At 36.9% G+C, this 20,069-nt stretch overlaps 1 protein-coding gene across 4 annotated transcripts in view; it reads left to right on the forward strand.

The window, feature by feature from the left end:
- PTPRZ1 (protein tyrosine phosphatase receptor type Z1) overlaps window positions 1-20,069 on the forward strand; it is a 132,511-nt gene that overhangs the window by 27,666 nt on the left and 84,776 nt on the right. For all 4 annotated transcript variants that reach the window (XM_053943070.1, XM_053943073.1, XM_053943071.1 and 1 more), the window contains exon 2: window positions 13,082-13,147. In XM_053943070.1, the coding sequence (XP_053799045.1) occupies window positions 13,082-13,147 (66 nt within the window). The remainder of the gene's footprint in view (window positions 1-13,081; window positions 13,148-20,069) is intronic.

Genomic DNA, 20,069 nt, shown 5'->3' on the forward strand with positions numbered 1-20,069 from the left:
ACAAAAGATAAGAGCATAGGCAGAGGTATACTGTTAGGGAGTATCTCAGATGTTTTTACAGAGGAAATAGGGATCAATGGCCAGATCAAGCTATTCTCTTGGTTGTCCATGTCGAACACAATTGGATAAAGCAGAATTTCTGGAAACTGTTCAGGGGAAAAAGCAATATTAACAATAATAGTCACTTAAATAAAACTCTGTAGAGGAATTGGATTGAACTGCACAGTGAGGAATCACAGAATTGGAGCATTTGAAAATGCTCTTGTCCACAACCTAAACAGTGTACTCTGCAGTGTTGGTTAGGCCAAAATCTGCTCTACCCTATTCTCTTACTAGAGTAGTGAAAGACAGTATTGCCTAAAACCAGCATTTGCTCTTTGGACAAAGATTGCAACACAAAAGTAAGCATCATGTGATCCCAGTTCTATAAGGTAGCTGCAGCTGATGAATCTGAGATTTTTCCTTTTATTAGGTATATCACTTCACAGTCACGTTCTGCTTCCCTGATGGAATTTCAGAGATCTAAGGGCCACATTGCTAAAGAGCATCTGGGGACATACTCCTGTGAATTGAAGCAAGGGAAGAGTCAGTCATATCACTTTCGCCAGCAATCTTCTCAAAGTTAACTGCATTGTTTACCTGGATATAAAAGTAAATTGTCTATCACAGAACAGTAAGTCGTATTTATTTTAAGTAGTACTTGTATTTTATCTAGGCAAAATGCTGCCACTGTTTCAAACACCATGGATCATTCATGTGTGGTATGCAAGTAGTAGGAATGGCCGTGCTGGGTCATCCCTGAATTCAGTATTGTGTTACAGAGGCCAGTGCAGATGTTTCAGAAGAATGGGCATGAAATCATACAGTAGGTAGAAGTTAAATACTCCCCAATCTTTTCTCATATTTCTCATCTATGTTAGGTACCTTTCAAAATGTATTGTGATAAGACCAAGTATTCCTGATATCCTTACAGTTATTTCAGTTTTCATTTAGCTATTATCCTGAGCAGTTTCTTACAGTGATAATTGCCTAGAGAGATGTGAATGAAGTGAATCCCTTCACTGCTTTTCTTACTTTCAGCCTCCTCATTAATGTCCCTAGGTGTTCTTGCTCTTCAAAGAGATGGGAAAAAAAATTTCCAGTCATCATCTTAGCAACATTCATTGTTCTTTATATTTGTTTTCTTTCTGAAACAAGCATTCTTAACTTTTTCCATCTCCTTGTCTAGAACTTTTCTATGGCCGCTTTCATCAGTGCTCCCTCTTACCCATGTTATTGTGCTTAGTTGTTTGCAAGAAGGCAAGTTCAGTACAGAATGCAGTTTTCCAGATGAAGCCACACTGATTATTTGTTTTAAGGGGCAATGATATTTTTTCTTCACCATTTCTCAAGCATTTCCAAATTTATGCTTGGATTCCAGCTATACATTGAATGAAGAACATTATTTTGCTGTCCAGGAATGCCCTGGTCTATGCTATCAACTGATAAAGTTAATTAGAAACCAAACTAAGTAAAAGCAAGGGTTTTATTCAGTGCTTTTTTCAATTACTTTTTGCTGCTACTTCTGTCAAAGCTAATTATCATTTGGCATTGTGACACATTTTCTTTGCCTCTTACAGCTCTTTGAATTTTTGAAACAATAGTCTTACCCAATCTGATTAAATGAAACTTCAGTGCATCACAACATTTTGCCATATCCTCTTGGATCTTACAACTGTTTCCCTTTCTGGAAAATTAGTAGACATTTTGAAGAAATGTCACATTGCTATTTAAACTGGAAATATTTTTATTTTGGGGCAGTCTTTATAAAGCTTGTGCATTTAATTACTAAAGGTAGGTGTCATTGTACTATTTTGCCCCCCATGCTGTCCCTTGAGTGTTAATTTGAATTATGGTGCCATCATCACTCTTTAATGACTCATTTGCTGTCCATTGGGCAACCTGTCTGATGTGCATATTAGAAGAAAGGCTTTGACTTATTTGTGTTCAAGAGGTACTTTTCAGATTTTCAGATTTAGTGTTACTCTAAGCTTTGTCCTACTGGGCCATTTACCCGTTTTAAATGTGGCCATTGATGTCATACTGGTTTGTTACATTGTGCTGATTATTTCATCCAGCTCCCACTTAGGAATTCAATTTGCTTTTCTTTGCTAGCCTTTGTGACATAGCCACATATATACGTATTTATATATCAAATACATATTTATAGTTCTATGTATTATATATACATATATATGTATACAGTATATCTATTATTAGGGCTCAGACTTGTTCTTTTAGAGACAGCTGCATGTTCTTCTCCTCTCAGCAGTTTTATTTTCCGCAAGATAGTCTCCAGTGCCTAGAATTTCAAACCTTCCTTGCTCACTCAAAAAGTGAGTTTTAGCACTCTGTTCATTTTGTCTGTTTGGGCCTACACCCTTAAATTGAAGCCTTTATAAGAAAACAGGCAGAGAGAGAGGTTCTTCTAAGGCTATAGGTAAACTTCCAGGCTGTTCCCTATTCATAACTCTGCATTGCTAGGCATGATATGTAAGTCAGGCTTCCTCCCTGGCACAATGGCAGAAGTGTCTAAATGGCCCTAGGACAAAGCGCCCTAATTATGTGCCCAAGGAGTACTCGCAGCAGACACTCTGAATCCAGCCTATTGAAGTTTTTCCCGTGCCATAAAACCTTTATATAAATATTCATAAGAGGGAGGGGGACAGGCAGACATGCTTCACAAGCTGCTAATTAATGCCTTTACCCATGGTTTTATTGCTCTCCACCTAAACCAAGGACAGGATGTGTTTATCAAGGGCTTTGAGGATTTGGGGGGCTTGCAGAGGGAGTTTAGTGTTAAAATCCTCTTCTGGTACTAATTCTTCATTACTGAAGAGCCAAAAGCTCTTAGTTCTGTTGGAAGTTGAGATCTGAACCAGCAAAGAGTTTAGGCAGGTGAATTCCCGATGAGGGAATGACTTTATCTGCCCTGGTGTAAATTCACAAGCCTCTTTAGTGCATTGAAACCTAAGTGCAAGATTCAAGCATGCTCATGCTACTAACTTACCATACATTTTTAGATAATGTTTTCCTGATTCTGGTAGCTGTTAACTAATGGATCAATTAATTAATTTATTTATTGGCTATAAAAACAATTCAATCCTGCTACATAAGTAATTGCATATTCTTCTAGTTAGGTACATTGTATTTAACTTCTTAATGTTTCAGTGTTTAGTTTGTAATACAAAATTCCTATGAATCACAGTGACATTCCCAGGCTTCCAGATTTTAGTTTCAAAGATTTAATTTCCACTATTAGAAAGCCACAGTCAATTTGCAGTTGGTTATTGAGTGTTGACAGCTGACTGCCACAAGTATGAACTTTCAGTTGTATTGAACTAATGGGAGCCTAGGAGGAGTTCTGCAATAGGATTCTGAGTTCAAACTGTGTTACACACTCAGTGTAGGATTGCAAGTAACAAGAGGTCAGAGCCTCCATTTTGTGGTTCAGTGCACAAATTAAGGCTTTTCATGGAGTGCTACCACCACCTGAGACCTGTGAAAATGCTTTTTACTGCCTTAGTGAAAGATTGGATTATATGGGGAAATGGTTACTGCAAGAAGGTGAAATTTCGTGTTTACAGTGATTTTTCAAACCATGTTTCTATCATCTTATGGGGCTGTTATTTCCACATTATGGGTCAAATCTTGCTTAACTCAGTTTATGTCTCCTGACAGAATTGGCTGGCAGTAGAACTGAAAGAATATGAATTAACAATATAATGTTGTGGGTTTGTTTTTCGGAAATCACATACCTGCATTGTCTGCTATTGCTGTAATGTAAAATGTGCATAAAGTAGACATTAGGAGGATGGGTAAGTGATGGTTGTATGCCACTGTATAGTGGTTTTGTGCTGTCTGCATTCACATAGGCCTTATATTGCTTCCCAGTAAGATTTACCATCCCACTCCAAGATGAAGAGCATATTGATTAAATAGAAATGAGCAAGATATATTGACTATATAGATCGTGCAAAATATCTGATCAAAACATCTCTCTACTTCCAAATATTATTAGTGTCTGAATTCCAGAATTGTCTTTGAATTTCCTGTTTTGTAAGTGATTGCTACAGGATGAGATTCTTATTTCCTTCATGGTACTGTCTTGGGCATACATAAACCATGATACAGACTTTGACCCTAAAATGATATCAAATGGTCACTACAGAGTAGATAACAAGTTACTGAAGAGAATTAAAAATGAAGTCAAGAAAGCAAATGTGAAGAAAATAGTTTTTAAATTGGCCTGCCTGACCTTTTTTTATTTGCTATCCTCCCCCCCTCCCCCTTTTTTAATTAAATCTGTATGAGAAAAGAAAAAATCAAGTGTCAATATTGCTGTAGTTAGCTACAATAAACAATCACATCCAGGAGCAATCAGTGCACCATGTTGTTTTCAGCAATCTGTGAAAATAAAAATATTGTTCTGTAGGACAATACACCATATTTGTGTATGTTTGATGGAGTAAGGAACCAGATACTGAGCATTTGCTTTTTAAGACACGAGTAAAACATGCTGGTCAGCAGAAGTCTAGTGTGAGCTCTCAGTGCCTGGATTGTATGAAAATACAGCAGTGGTGCAGCATCCTATCTGCATGGTGCAGGAGTTGACGAAACAGAAAGGAAAGCCCAGACCATCTTCTGGAACTTCAAGTCATCCCTGTTTTTTTAGTGCTCTTTTATTTTATGGGACTTCCCAAAGTAATAATAGAAACTAAAACAATGTCATTTAATCTGTCCATATTGACTTTAAAATTTTTGGAATGAACTTCTGAATAGCTGAAGGGAAATGATAGAATGATATCCCACCAAAAGCAGAGGCCATACTAATTAAACTTGGGACTCTGTGTCCTTGGTAGCTGTAAAATCTGGATGAGGATTATGGGAATCTCAGTCCCACCCAACAGCACCAGACCCTCATCAAACAGTCAGCCCCTTCCAACTGCTGCCAACTCTGAGCAAAGCTCCAAGATCTGGAAAAATTCTGTCTGAGTGCACTATTATTTGTTTTTCTGATCTATGTGACACGTACTTCTTTTTTTCCAGTAATTTCCTGGTTTAGATTGTACCACAGAGGTTAAATTCAATATACATTTCAAATATATTGTGGTGAAATCTCACTTAGAGATAGTATTGGGACTGTACTTAGAGTCAACAGGTATGGTTTGGCTTATTCAACAAGTTTCCAAAGGATTTTGTGATTTTATACAGCAGGAGTCAGACTGAAAAGTGACATTTAGGCAAAAGACAGACACCCAAGTCCAAAATTACCCAAGTTCTGAAAATACAGAGAAGTAAATGCCTGACTTTACAGATACTTCACTTCTTTCCCTGAAAGTCTCCTGAATGCTTAAAATTCTGCTTTAGAGTTTGCTAAAAATTTCTTAGTCTGGATAGCAGGGAGCAGCCTGGAGTATTTTTCATATCTAACACATATTTCTAATTTTAAAAATTAATTCTCTTTCAGGCATCCTTTAAAAATTAAACATTTTCAGAATAGGTTAAAAGACACATTTGTAGTGTTAAGCTCCATGTAAGCTATTGCTGACTCTCAGTCTCCTTGTCACTGCATCCTACTGGCTTGAAAACTCCATGAATATCAGGAGACAGATTCTTCTTCCTCTGACCGGAGAGAGGTGAATCTATGGGGCAATTGCTCCTTAAAAGCACACAAAAGGCAAGGACAAGGCATCTGCAGGGGCAGAGGGAAGGTACTGCTCTGTGCTCATGGCGAGGGGAACTGAGGACCTGAAGGATAAAAGACAGCATAGGTTATGTATCAACTCAGTGTATTGTTAAATACAGTATCATGAATGAATTTTAAAGTAATTGCATTATTCTGATTATTTTCTCTGCGATCTCCCTTATGCCACTATATTAATAATACTGCTGCAGTCTAGTAAAAATAAATTGCAGCAGTAATTATTAAAAAATAATAACACAAACCCATAATTACATGTCTTTGTTTTGACTTTGGTTTGTGTTTCTGATGCGCCAATGTTTGTCACATTTTTCTCTGTTGTCTCTATGAATCATGAGAGACTGTTTTCTTTTACAAATGATATGTTTCTGTGATGAGTTGCAATAAGGAAATGGCTAAAGGTAAAGAGTAAACATGAGATTTAAAACATAATGTTATCATAAGGGAGAACAATATGTGTGTGGGGTGTTTATATGCCCCTTTTTGACAAATCCTTATAGATGAACATTTATGTGGACATACTTATGTGCATATATAATATAATTTTTAGGATTTGTCAAAAAATGGTAGGGTGTATATTGGTTTACATGTTTTTATTTCTTATGTTTTCATTATGTTCATATATTTGTTATGAAATAGAGACATATTTTTAGAGATATGCAGTTTCTACTGGGTTTTCATGATGAGCTTTGGAATTTTTCAGTCTTGATGTTGTGTTGTGTAGTTTCCTCAAGGGAGTAGAATGATGTTGGTGTTGTTTTATAAAAGGTATGTGGCATAATCCCTAGACTTATTTGAATACTTATAAGAAAATCATCCAGAGCAACCTCTCTCTTCCACAGGGTTATTGAAAAATAATTTCATTAAGACTGTAATATAACTGAAAGGATAATGATTGATTAGAATTTGCAATTCCAGCATCAAATAAATGGGAAAGGAAAATATATAATAATTAAAGACTTCCTCCTGTAAGGAATATCGTTCCCTCAATACCCCCTCCACCAACATCTTCAAAGGATCCAGTCTAAGGTTGTTCATTTAGGTCCCCAAGATGATTTCAGCCACTGAAATATTTTGCAAAAGATAAAGTTTCTAACAACTTGACTTCACAATCACTACTGTGCTAAACAAGCATTTATTTCAGTAAATGCTCCTTTGAGGCAGCTTGCATAAGGTTTACTCTCAAGAGTTTCAGATAAATATTACCAAAGATTTAGAACTTTACTGGTTGGTAGTTGCTAATATTAAAAGACAGGGAGGCGTTGAAGAAACAGTAATTAAAAAAAAAAAAAAACCTACAATTCCAAAAACCAGTTAAATGTGAACTCTGGGATTTTGGATATAGGAGTTAATTTTTTTTTTTTTTCCCACTGCACTTTTATCACAATGTTTCTTGTTTGCTGAAAATGGAATTGTGAATGTTTTTACACTTGGGTGTGAAATATAAGAAGCAATGCTCATATTCCTCATTCCTAATTATATTTATTACAGTACTTGACACATGATTTTGCTAGAAATTGGGATCATTTGCATTATTGGAATACCTAGAATGTTGAAGACGATTATGCAAATAAAATTATGTTACCTTTACGACTTATGTTTAAACAAAGTTCAGTTGTTTTTATCTCTTTTACTTCTCTGGTACTGCTGTAAGAAAAATAAATTAATTTTGAAATCAAATGCCTACAGTTTCCCTGACTTGATTAATTTCTTGTTTGTTCATGTCTGGTCTGGATTTACTTTTTATTTGATTGCATGAATTTATATGTGTTGCATTAAAAGACTCTCTGGGTATGGGGAAAAGAATCTGAGTAGCAACAGAGTTATATATATATATATATATTTATATTTATATATATATTTATATATATAAATATATAGGAATCACTCCTTGGTATCTGCTTTTTTTTCAATATCAGTTCCAATTTCTGTCATAAACACCACCTTGCCTCAGTTCATACATGGGCAATGGTGTAACATTTTTGGGGAATTACAGTCTTCCTTAGTCCCTCCTGGTGTTGGCTTTGGACACGTTTTTAGGTGCTTCAGCAGCAAACTAGTCCTGTAGTTTTGCAAGGCTATCTCATTCTGCAGGTCCTTAAATTACTGATAAATCTTTGTGTTTAGCCCAAGGGCTTCACAGGCACTTAATTTCACTCACCTGTGCCTGTTTAAAGATACCACTCTCCCATCTAAAAGCTGTCTTGTTACCTTTGTTTCGGTGAGCTGACACTTGAATATTATGTTGGTGACCAGAGAAGCCCTAAAGTTTGCTATGGGTCATGCTTCAGCTGTTGGCAAATGGCTGCATGGGAGGCTGCACTCTTATCAGACCATTTGGGTGTACAAGATCCCAAGTGGAAGGAGACATCTAACATCTCCTACTACTTTGGCTGTAGTCAGAGTGAAGGTGACAGCCCATCATTTAACCATGTTGAATCATACCCTAGAGTATTCCTCCCAGTTTCCACTGTCTGCTTAGGAATTTCAGGGCTACTCTAAACCTCAGCATGTAAAATTCCAGAGGAGTAGAACCTAAATTGTTCAAACTGGAGTCCATGCTACCTTTGCATTTACAAAATGCATTTGAAAATCATGATTGAATGTGATTTATAAACCTTAGCTGATGCCATAGATACTATATTTTTGATTCGTGGCACTACTCACTGTAAAGTTGTGACAGGTGAAGTAAGCAGTGTGCCTATGAATACTCTGGTGCTTAATAATAGCTACTTTTAAATTAAAACAGTCAATCTTTTTCTTCTACTTTTTCTTCTAATTTTTTTAACTTAACCACAATTTGTGTTAGTAAATAAACACAACAATGGCCAAATTGTAAGAAGAGTTTTATTTTGGCTTTATATTTAGTGCAGGAAAAGTCTCACTTGTCAATATGTATTGGGATGAGCAGCCTACACTCAAGTGTGATGGAGGGGACTGACTCTCTTTATATATATCCGATCATGTACCAAAGCCTGAAATAAGCCTACACACAAGAAACTGAGGGTAAAAAAAATTATTTTTAAATTTCAGTAAGGGTGGGAGAGTTCTCAGACAGGTCTTAATAGAAGACTTAGACACTGATGTTCAGGGAAAAAGAATATATGAAATCGTAGAGGTGGGTTTTTAAAATATTTTTGTGTTGTTGAATTTTACAGATGGCATTACAGAATGAACTACGTTCATAAGAAGAGGGAGACCTTACTCAGGCAAATGTAGATCATTCTGCTAAAGGGATTTATAGTTAGCTACTGTCTTTTAAAACTTCAATACTGTTACCAGGTTGTGTTCTGAACCTTTTAATTTCCTCTGTCAGTATAAATTAGAGTTATTTCAGTTGAGGCAATGAAGCTACGCCATCATAAGCTCGATGAAAGATATAGAAGTGAATTCTGTGACCTTCCTTTCAATGAAAGAGGCTAAAATAAGTAAATTAAAATTGTGGAAGAAGCAATCTATTTATCATCTGATGTGATTTTCCACAGTTTTACCTCTGTTTAACGTTCTCAGAAGCAGAACCTGTATAATGAAACTCTATCCAATAATCCATTTAATTGTATTCTTTTCATATTTGAAAAGCACCTAGCATCTCTTTTTTTAATTACATCTCTTTTTTTAATTACATCTCTTTTTTTTAAATTTATTATTATGCCATTTTTGCAGTTTGTCTTCCTCTCTATGACTTCTTTCCAGCAATTTTTTTCTGGTGTTCCACTTCTTAGCCACTAGCCATGCACAGATTCTCTTTCAGCTACCCTGTATAAGCATTGCTATTACCATACCATTTAAGTTTGTTCTACAATTCCTAATTCTTCTCCAGTGAAGGTATGTTTGTCTTAATCTACAAATAAGCTACTTGACTGATAACCTGTTAATAACCAATGCTAATTGGCAAGGCAAGTGGATTAAAAGAGGGCAAATATGCAATGAGAATTTCCTAAGTATAATCCTCCCAATTTCATCAATAGACTTAGTGAGCCAAAAATGTTGTCACTGTGTTTAAGAAGTGTTTGTGGATTTCTCCTTCACAGATTTTAAAATAATTTTCAAACCTGTGTAATTCTTTGATATTCATAGCTTCTCACTTCTGCAGTCAGTAATACCAGTGTGCATAGCTGAGTTCTCATGAGACACAATTGGATTGAAACAAGAACCTCTATGTATGTTCCTCAAAGAGAAGATTATCGCAGTTTTCAGTGATCCTTGCTGCTATTCCAAGAGTTCCTGTGCACTTCCTTGGCCTAACAACATGGCTTTGAATATTCCCCATGTAAATTGGAATTTAATACCAACAAAGCCTTTATCTCCATGACTATACTGCACTGCCATTATCCATTTATACCAGATGAATGCTTATGACTTTAAAATCTATCCTTTTTGCTGTCAAATTAGATTTTAGGAGGAAAATATTGAATAGGCCGTGTATTCCAGGACCAAATCATGTTTGTAATCTAAATGCATAGTTCATAATGTCTACCCAAACTGCACATGCAGAACACCAGTGTCCTATATGTAGATCTCACTGATGATGACATTACTTAATGTGTCCCAGTTCCCATAAATAAGTCATTCGGGTGTCAGAATATCATAAATGCCAGCTCCACTGCAGGTGCAGCTCACAAATTCAGGTTGAGTGGAGGTAAAACCACAAAGAGGTTGTCCCTTTTTCCTCTTGAGTCTGGCAGTTGGTGTGTCTTGACACTGCTGTGGCACAAAGGACATAAAGGGTAAAATGACAGTATCCTGGTATAAACGTCAGTCATAGATTATGCCTGAGCTTGTATCCTTTGTAACAAAGCAGCACATGGAGTGCAGCATCCCCCGACTCTCAAGCACTGTCCTCAGAAAGCCCCTTTATACCACGGCTTAGGAGAGGGATCTCTGCTGGATACTTGGAGCTTGTTGCCTCAGCATCTCTGAGAGGAATTTCCCCAACAGAATTCAGAGGTTTAAGGTCCCATTTCCTCTTCAATGGCTCTTTTTTCTGGAACAGAGTGTCAAATCAACAGGATCTCCCTCACAGACAATTCTTTCTGTTAATCATTAAAAATAATAATTTTTCACCTTTAGATATGCATAAACATATTGAGGATTAGAATGTTTCATTCACAGCACTAAATCAAAAGAAACTCAACTGAGGCCAGTAGGTACAAAAGGAATATCAGACTCATGTCAGAAAGAAGAAAATCTGGTTATTTATACTTTTTAACAGGAAAAAGTATCTACACGATCTTATTACTCCTAGCACTATGCTTTAACCAGAGATCATGTTCTCTCTTTGCCCTTGTGACTGAACATGAGACAGGGTCAGTCACAAATCAGTCAGTCCTGCTACCCATGAATAGCAGGGGAGCATTTGCCACTATTATTTCTGATTTCATGGGTCTTGGGCACTGGGGCACATACTGTTTCAAAAGAATATAAAAAGAAACAAGTCTTACAGCCTCAGACAGAAACATTTGACTTTGAAGGAGGGTAATAAAAGGGGGTGAAAAAGCATTTAATGATATCTTGCATGTCTCCTTAATAGGCATAGAAGGATAACCATAAAACTGTTTAAAACATGGTCCCAAAACCAAGCTTCCCTGTTCTGTGAATAAATCAACAATTTATAGAAACATGTTAAATCGCTTCCTGGAAACAAAAAAGAATATTTAGTATTTTTTGCTTCATAAAGCAGCACCTCGTCCAATAAAATTCTAACTATTTTAGGCACCGGCAGAAGACGTCAGTCAGTGTCACAGGAGTTATACAGATTATCAAGCTGATCAAGCTCAATCAGTATAATAGATTTACATATAAAACCACAAACTTGACATCAGTTTTGCCCTTTTTTTTTTCTTTTGTGAAGATGTTCTTCCCATCTTCAATTAATTAAATGCAAGGAATTTAAAAACAGTATTTAAACAGAAGTACCTGCTGTCATGTATCATAAGCCAAAGGGATGTTGATTTGTTAGCTTTAAATAAAATAAAACTATAAAATAAAATAATTTCTTTCCAGCTGGTCTCTACACTGTTAGCTGTTTAACCTGACAGTTTACACAGCAGTAGAATGCATGGTTGTGTTTCCCAGGGTAATTTACACCAGTAGCTCAAAGGAACAATTGCTGCATGGCTCGACTTCACACTCACACAGCACTTTCGTCCACCACTCATGCTAGCTATGAATCTTTAGTCATTTCCCAGATGAAATTTGCCACATATTTAAAGTGAAAAGAGAAGACCCAAACCACTGAGAGTCCCTGCAGATGTAAGAAGGTTCATGGCTCTGAGTGTGCTGTGGAGGGGTTGTAGACACCCAGCTGGCAAATAACAGAGGAAAGAAGGTGCATCAACTCCTGACATCTCCTGGAGTCTTTAAAAACTTTCTGGAAGATTTACTGGGTCTATAAGTGTGTAATACACAAAACAAAATGAACCTTGCCCATTTTTTTTCTTATTCATTGAAACTATCACTCCTTGTTCATCAGAACTCCCTGTGAAATTTAAAAAGTAGTGAGAAGATCTCATGCCCATGCCCTGCTTAGTTTGCATGTGACTGCTCAACGGATTTCGGGAAGTAAGTATTAGGAGGACAATGGATAAAGGAGGAAACTGGAGACATTAACTAACAGCTGTGAATCACAACTTACACAGCTTTCTTTTCCACAATTAATTGAAGGAGCAGGCACAATGCACATTGACTTGGAAATGTGGTCCAAAGACAAGTTTAGTGCATGTAAATCCTTTTCCACTGCCCTTACTTACCTGTGAGATTTGATCTTAGTCAGGAGTGAAAGTTGTGAATTGTTACAAAGGATAGTTTGGTATTTTTTGGCAGGAAAGTAGAAGAGAAAAATGTTAAAGGACAATCACATCACGTGGAGGAGGTAGAAGTCTGGTGAAGTTAATAAAACATGGGCTTCAGATAGGTAGCAGAAAGTCACTGTAAGACACACAAACATGTAAACTTGCAAATAGCAATTATGATTTAACATCCTGTAACCAGTACTAAATTTCTGCATGAGAGATAAAGAAATGAATGTTATGAAACTGTTTCATTAAATTATTTATTGCAGAGTATGAGCTGAATTCTGTGGCATTTTCTCAGGGAAGCAATCCATATATGCGTTCAACATGCTTGAGGGCAAAAATTTCTTAGATAAGTTGTATTGTACTTCTCTAGAACAGTAATGATGGTTTATATTATAGCTCTTGAAATTATGATCTCCCAAAGACAGCACTCCTCAAAAAGCTTTCAGTTTCCAAGTGAATTTACTTAATGGGAAGTTTCTACATCTGGTCCTGTTAGGCTTCTGGTTTTAATATTGTGAATTATTTTATTACTATTTTGCAGATTTGGTGTACGGATACTATAGACAACAGAGGAAATTGGTTGAAGAGATTGATTGGTCATATACTGGTAAGCAAAACTGTCTACTGAATAATTTATTTCACTTTCATATTTTGTGTTCATTGTTACAATTTTAAGAGCCTCATGTGTCTGTATACCACTTACCATATGCCTAAACAATTGCTAAAGTGTAGGAAATGGAATCTGAAAAATACAGAAACTTTACAATAGGAGAGTATTTTCATCTATTTAGATTCGTATTTTAATCTACTTAGTAATAGATTACATCTATTACTTTTGGAAAGAGAAAGTCTTCAACCTTAAAACCTCAACCTGAGACCTGACTTATTTGAAGAAGGCTAGGTCAGTAAATTGTTAGGTGCTCGTTAATCTCAACGTTATTGTTCTAGCAAATCTGAATAGCAGTCAGAAATGCTGAAACAAGCCACAGCACATTATGTGGGAAAGAACTTATCTGTATACTGCACATGAACTTCTACCCTGTGCTTGTGAGCACTTGAGCATCCTTGCCAAGTCCCACCCTGACTCTCCTAAAAACTCAGTCACTTTGTCTCTCTCATTTACATCAGTAAGATATACCCTGAAATTCTTCATGACCGTTGCCTCATTAAAGAAGAACAACAGAAAATTCACAATTAGCTTCCTATGTTCTTGTGTATATGTCATGTGATTTCAGTAATACTAAAAAAGTAATTTTGTCCTAGATGTCTTTTGCCCAAATGTAGGAAGTGAGTTCTTATGGATGTGTGTAGGCTCTTAGAATTTAAATTGCTCAAGTTACTGTTTCAAAAATACCAAACTGAAAAATAAGGACTGTCAAATTTCAGTTTTTCATAAATTTGATTCAAAATATATTCCTGTAGCTAAGGAAAATTACACCATTCTTTTTATTTCTCTTACTCTCTCATTTTTCAAGACAGTTTTTATCTTCTAGTGGAAAACATATCTAACAAATTTTAAGCCTAGAGAGAATTGAAACAGGCTAGTCATAAACCCTTCAAAATAAGATTTATAATGAAAACTCCCACTTACACAGATTGCAGTGCAAAATTCAAGCATAAGATCAATCAATACAGTATTTCATGTTCAAAGTCGATCCATTTTTTAATATTGTAGTTAGAGGACTGCAGGGATAAACCTCCTGGATTGCTGGTGACCAGAGGGCAATCTTTAAAGGATAGCAAATGAGGTTTGTTTAGGAGATCAGAGGATATAGCTCTTCCCTAGGCTGCACGGAGCACCTATGCACTGTGCAGCTGCTGCAGCATCCATAGCTCACCACTGATGGATATTTTGTATGGAATAATAGCACAGAATTGGCATGATCCATACCTGTTGTTTCTCTCCCTTAACTTATGAGATACCTGTGTGTAGTCATCTCAATTGATATACTTTGTCCTAGTGACTCCCCAGTTGGCAAAGCCTTTCTCCCCATTCTGACCTGTAGAGGAGCCCAGGCTAGCATCCTGCTGCTCCTGCAGCCACCTGCCCCAGCTGCATCCCACCCTGCTCCTGCTGCCTCTGCTGCACAAGCTCCATGTGCCCCCAGCATTCTTAAACAGCTGACTGCTGTGTGTGGTCAAAAATTGATATTCAAAGCTTTTGGGCAAGGCTGCATGTAAGCTCGGAGGCAGGCACTCAGAGCTTTGGGCTAGCAACTGTTTGCAAGCTCAGTATTATGGGATACTTTGCTGAAATACCAGGTAATTGGTTCATGCTGTAAGGTGGAATACACAAACCCAGCTTTCACTAATAAAAAGACAGCCTTCCTGAATGTGAAAAAAATTTATATATTTTAACATTTTGCTTTGGAGGCACAGAGGTCTAGAGACTGAAGCATATGGGTTTTGATCTCCTTAATTTATAATAAATTATTTCATTTATATTAAATTATTTTATTCCTGAGGCAAGCAATATCAGGTACTGTATGTATAAGTTCTGTACCTAGCACAGGCTTATGGCTGTAAGGCACAGACCAACATGCACACTTCTGAATGGATGAACTCTGCTTTGCCAGTACCTTTTTGTCCTCAGACACCAGTTATATTCTACTGTCTTATAACCTTCTCACTGAAAGAGTGAAAGTGAAAAATTTCATTGAAAGTAAAAAATTAGACTCAATGTGCCAATGAAGTGCTTTGAATGGGCCTGGGGATCCTGAAACCATAGAGTCTATTCCACCATGGGTAAGAGAAATCCAGCTGGCTTGTAAAATAACCTGAGTCTGAGCAATGTAATTCTCTACATCAAATAAGAAATTTCAGATACACTAGCCACATTGGGTCAATATACTCCTTTACTGGGATGGTACTGTGAGGTGAAAGTAAAATGGAGCTAGAGAGTTTTAACTGCTAAAATCATCCAATTTCTGAAGGTTAAGTTTCATAATAAAGAAATTTCACATACTGGAAATTAATGAGTCACCATCAGGTTTTGACTCTTGGATAAGCGTATAATGAAGTCATATATGCTACTGGAAAGATTTTGTAATACTTCTAAGAGCTCTGCTTTAAGCAATGAACAAAACCTGCATTTGCATGCATTAATTTAATCTTTTGTGTCCTGACTTTGCATTTATTTGCATAAACAAATACCATGTTAAAGAACTGGAAGGTGCAAGTTCTCGTTACAGATGCATCCAATGTTTTCTGGAATAAGGGATGCTGAAGCTAGCCTATTTGTAAAAATTACTTTATTTTAACAACCTTTGATTATATTTTTCATTAAAGCAGTCAAAGAAAATTTTTAAAATATAATGAACATTTTCAAATGGTGTCATACGGCAAAAAGTGAATCCAACCATTTGCAGAAAAACCCCAATGTACTGTGAAAATTCAATTTCCTTAAATCAGTTACATACTAATTGATAAGCAAAGGTCAATTAGACAATATTTAACTGCACCACTAAGTTTAGTCATTCACAAAATACTTCAAAGTATAAAGCAAATAATATGAGCTTCAGTTACTTTCTGTTATAGAGGTGAAAGATTATTTTTATTTTTTTTAAGCTATGCTTATCTGAATTATTTTTGACAAAAGGAATGATATAATGTTGTTTTCTGGTTCTGATGTTTGGGGTTTTTTTTAACATGGCTGGTTGATAGTAGTCCATCAAAGGTCTAAGTCTAAAAGTTCATATGTAAAACTTGCAAGTGATAAAGTGATACCACAATTTTTTTTTTTAATGTCCCCAGTAAAATGTCTTTCTGAGAGGCATAACTCTTGGGATTTTGGTTCTTGCTCACAACAAACAAGTTATATGCTTTAGGGGAAAAAAACTACGGCTGAAATTTGTTAAAAACAAGAGATTCTAAACAGTCTTCAAGGAATTAGCAAAGCCAAGGGTTTCAAACATTTTAAAAGATTTAATATTCTATGTAAATAAATATCATGGTCAGATCGATGTTCTTTGTCTGCGCTGCCATTTATTATGTGACACGCTGTTACAGATTTGCTTTACAAATATTGGCAACTCTGATCTTGAGGAAAGGGTAATTTTGGTATAAACTGATTGGTCTCCAGGTATTCAAAGAACATTTTTATTATTTGCAAGCAGAATCTGAATAATATTTCCTTTTTCTCTGGGGAAAAGCATCATGAATCATAGAATCACAGTATAATTTAGGTTTGAAGGGGCCCTTGGAGATCATGTGATTCCAGCCTCAACTCAAAGCGGAATGATCTTCAAAACTGAAAAGAAAAAGTATTGAAAATCTCCAAAGAAGGAGATGCTGCAGTTTGGTCAATGTGTTTTTTTGTTATTTTGAAAACATTTCTCTTTTTTTATTCAGCTTCAATGTCTTATTGCAACTCGTGGCCATTGCTTCTCACCCTTTTCTTGTGCACTGCTCTGGAGATTGCCTTTACTAAGTTCCCTCTCAGCTTAAGCTTCTGCAAACTCAGGTGCCTCAGCGTCTCCTCATACATGATGTACTCTGTCCCCCAGACCACACTCAGCAGCCCTTAGTTTGTAAATATCCATGTCATATTGGGTTCAGGAGGAAATCAAAACCAGACCCAGTATTCTCGATGTCACCTCAGTGGTGTGCAGTAGAGGGAAGGAATCGCTTCCCTCATCCTGCTGGCTCCACTCCTGCTAAGGTAGCCCAGGACAATGTTTGTCTTTCTGACTGCAAAGGCACACTGCTGATACACACATAACTCATGCCATCAGGATTATTAATTAAGATATTGCCAGATAATTTTTAATATCTGGTGTTTCTTGATAGTAATGTGTAGTGATGGTGCTCTTCTGACACTTGCACCAATACTTCTTTCAGTAACAATGCCTAAATACAATGATTTATTTGTTTTACTCCCCTGTTGAACTAATTGAACTAATTTTGTTAAACATGGAATTGTTACCTTTTTGTGTCTGATTCAACAGCCTCCTGGAGATATTCCCCTAGTTTATCATTCCCGTTTCTTTTGCTACACAGACAAAACTTCAGTTGTTATTTGAAAGACTGGGTTTGCCACCCCAAGTCTTATAAATGTGCTGTGATTGCTTCAAATGTTCATGCCTGTAGTTTGGCTCAGAAATTAAAATGTCCTTTGTTTCCAGATGTACTGAGAAAATGCAATTTTCTTTCTTGCCCAAACAAGAGCTAATATTTTAATTTCAAATGTTACATCATATTTCAATAGTGAGGAGATTTCATTTCAAAGTCACTTCTCATGAAGTTTATGGAAAAGCATGTTGTTGCATATATCCATAACAATGCATGGGTGCATTTTGCTTTTTGCTCAGCCTAAAAAATGAGCAAGGATCTACACTATCTCAGCTGTGGCTCAACAGAATGATTTTAACACTGGTAGCTAACTCTGCTTATTCTGTAAAACGTCTGCTGCTTCTGCTACCCACCAGTTCAGCCCAGGTAAAGTGGAAAATTTGAGTCTTTCCCCTCATCCTCACCCTGTCTCTCTGTTCAGCAGCCATCTGCTGGGAGCATGGACAAGGTCAGGCATGCAGGTGCTGCTCCCTGCCCTGCAGCTAAGGTGAAGGAGAGGCTGTGCTGATGAGTTTGTGTGAGCGTGGGCATGGTGCATGCTCCCTGTGAGACAGCTCCAGGAGCAGGGCAAAGGGAGTCAGGAGGGACGGGCAGGGGTCTGGGCCATCACCTCCCAGGGTGCAACATGATAGATAAGCCATTTTGTGAGCCAAATCCTGACAGTCAGCCTGTGTGTGAGAGTGGGATGCACCAGCAGGAGCCTGCTGGAAGTAGGATTGAGGAACTGCCTGCTGAACTGACTGCTTTAATGGACAGTTCTGCCAGACCAGACTGAAACGTCTCCAAGGGTTGATGAAACCTTCTGCTTTCAGTGGCTTGATAAATCTGTTTACTGGGGAGATGATGCATACCCAATTAAGCTAAATTCTTTTTTCTTATGAAGTAACTACCATAGCAGTATCAGCATAACTTCATGAGAAGATCTTGTCTTTTTATGACCTCCTGCCAAATACATAATTTTGTGCTTTGTGTTCACCAGGTATAGTCATAACTGATGTGCTGTATCAGTTGTGGGTAATAAAGAAAAGCATATGCTCTTGGGCTGTGTGGGTTCCTTCAATAAAGGGTGCAGCATAAGAAATGAAAATAACATACTTTCTTTTATTAGCTCATAAAAATAGTTCTGCAGGAGTCTTTTCTTTTTTAGTAGACCTTATGCTTCAGAGGCTGTCATACCTGTTCTTGCATGACAGCTCATTACATGTGTTTATAACCCCCAGATCACACAGCCACACGTGCTTCCAGTATTTCGTCTCTAACTTCACAGGATCACTAATTAAAAAGCCTATTGCATGGTTATTGGTTTTGGAAAGCTTATGATTCCACAGCAGAAATCACATAGTTAGGCATTTGTTTGTATCAAAGGGACGAGGTGTCCCTAAGTGAAAAGCCACATGCTGGCATTTCTGGCCATCAAAAAATGTCTTTTAAGATATCTCAGTGTACTGAATCAACAGCACAAAGCATGTTATTCAACACAACGAAGATGTCTATTCAGTGTATTTGTGGATTTTGAATTAATATAAAATGATATGGTTCAGAAGGCTGTTAACAATAAGCTTTCTTTTCAATGAAGAAAGCTAATCTTTGGGCAGTAGAAAGCTATTAGCAGCAAAGTGGAATTTATTTAGCTTTCATTCAGTAATATTTCCAGGGTAAACTGGGTGGAAAAGTTTTTAAGGGATTTTGGGGGAGGAAGTAAGAGAATTGGATGCCAAATTCATGGAATTTTCAAAGTTGGATGCTTGTAGATGTGAAGAATGGCATGGTTGGTATTCGTATTTGTCTCATCACTGATAAATTGTAGCATTTTTATTTCAATCAATATTAAAGTGATCAATTTGCCAAAGGTTCCTGTGAAGAAACTCAGATAAGACTGTTCCTTCCTCCATTTCAGCCCTCTAATGCTATAAAGAAAGAAAAACATTTTCACAAAGTGCACAGCAACTTCTGAGCATCATCCAGATTTTTCAAATGCCAGGTTGGCTTCTGAAGTACAGAAGTCTGAGATATTTGCATAGTGTGGCACTGCTGTTATGCCAAGGTCTGTTCAGGGGTCAGAAAGATGTAGAAACTTCCCATTAAGTAAATTCATTTGGAAACTGAAAGCTTTTTGAGGAGTGCTATCTTTGGGAATATACCAAAGTCAAATGGAAAAAGCAAATTTTGAATCTCTCACAGCAGACTGCAGCTTCTGGTTAAGGCTCTTGCCCTTCAAAATGATCATAGAAGTATCCTTATGCACATACTACTGACTGATTTCTCATGTACAAGTGCAATCAATCTGTGCTGCAGTAGGAAGGTTACATTCTTGGGGACCGCTTGCTTGCCAAATGCACAGATTGTTACTTTGATTGTAATTTATTACAGATTATTACATCACCTCCATATCAAACTAATCTGTGGGTTTTTGAGGTTTAGAGCCCAGCAAATACTTCTCACACTGCTTACATTTACAG

The sequence above is a fragment of the Vidua chalybeata genome, chromosome 5, assembly GCF_026979565.1.
Source record: "Vidua chalybeata isolate OUT-0048 chromosome 5, bVidCha1 merged haplotype, whole genome shotgun sequence".
Taxonomy (NCBI): Eukaryota; Metazoa; Chordata; class Aves; order Passeriformes; family Viduidae; genus Vidua; species Vidua chalybeata.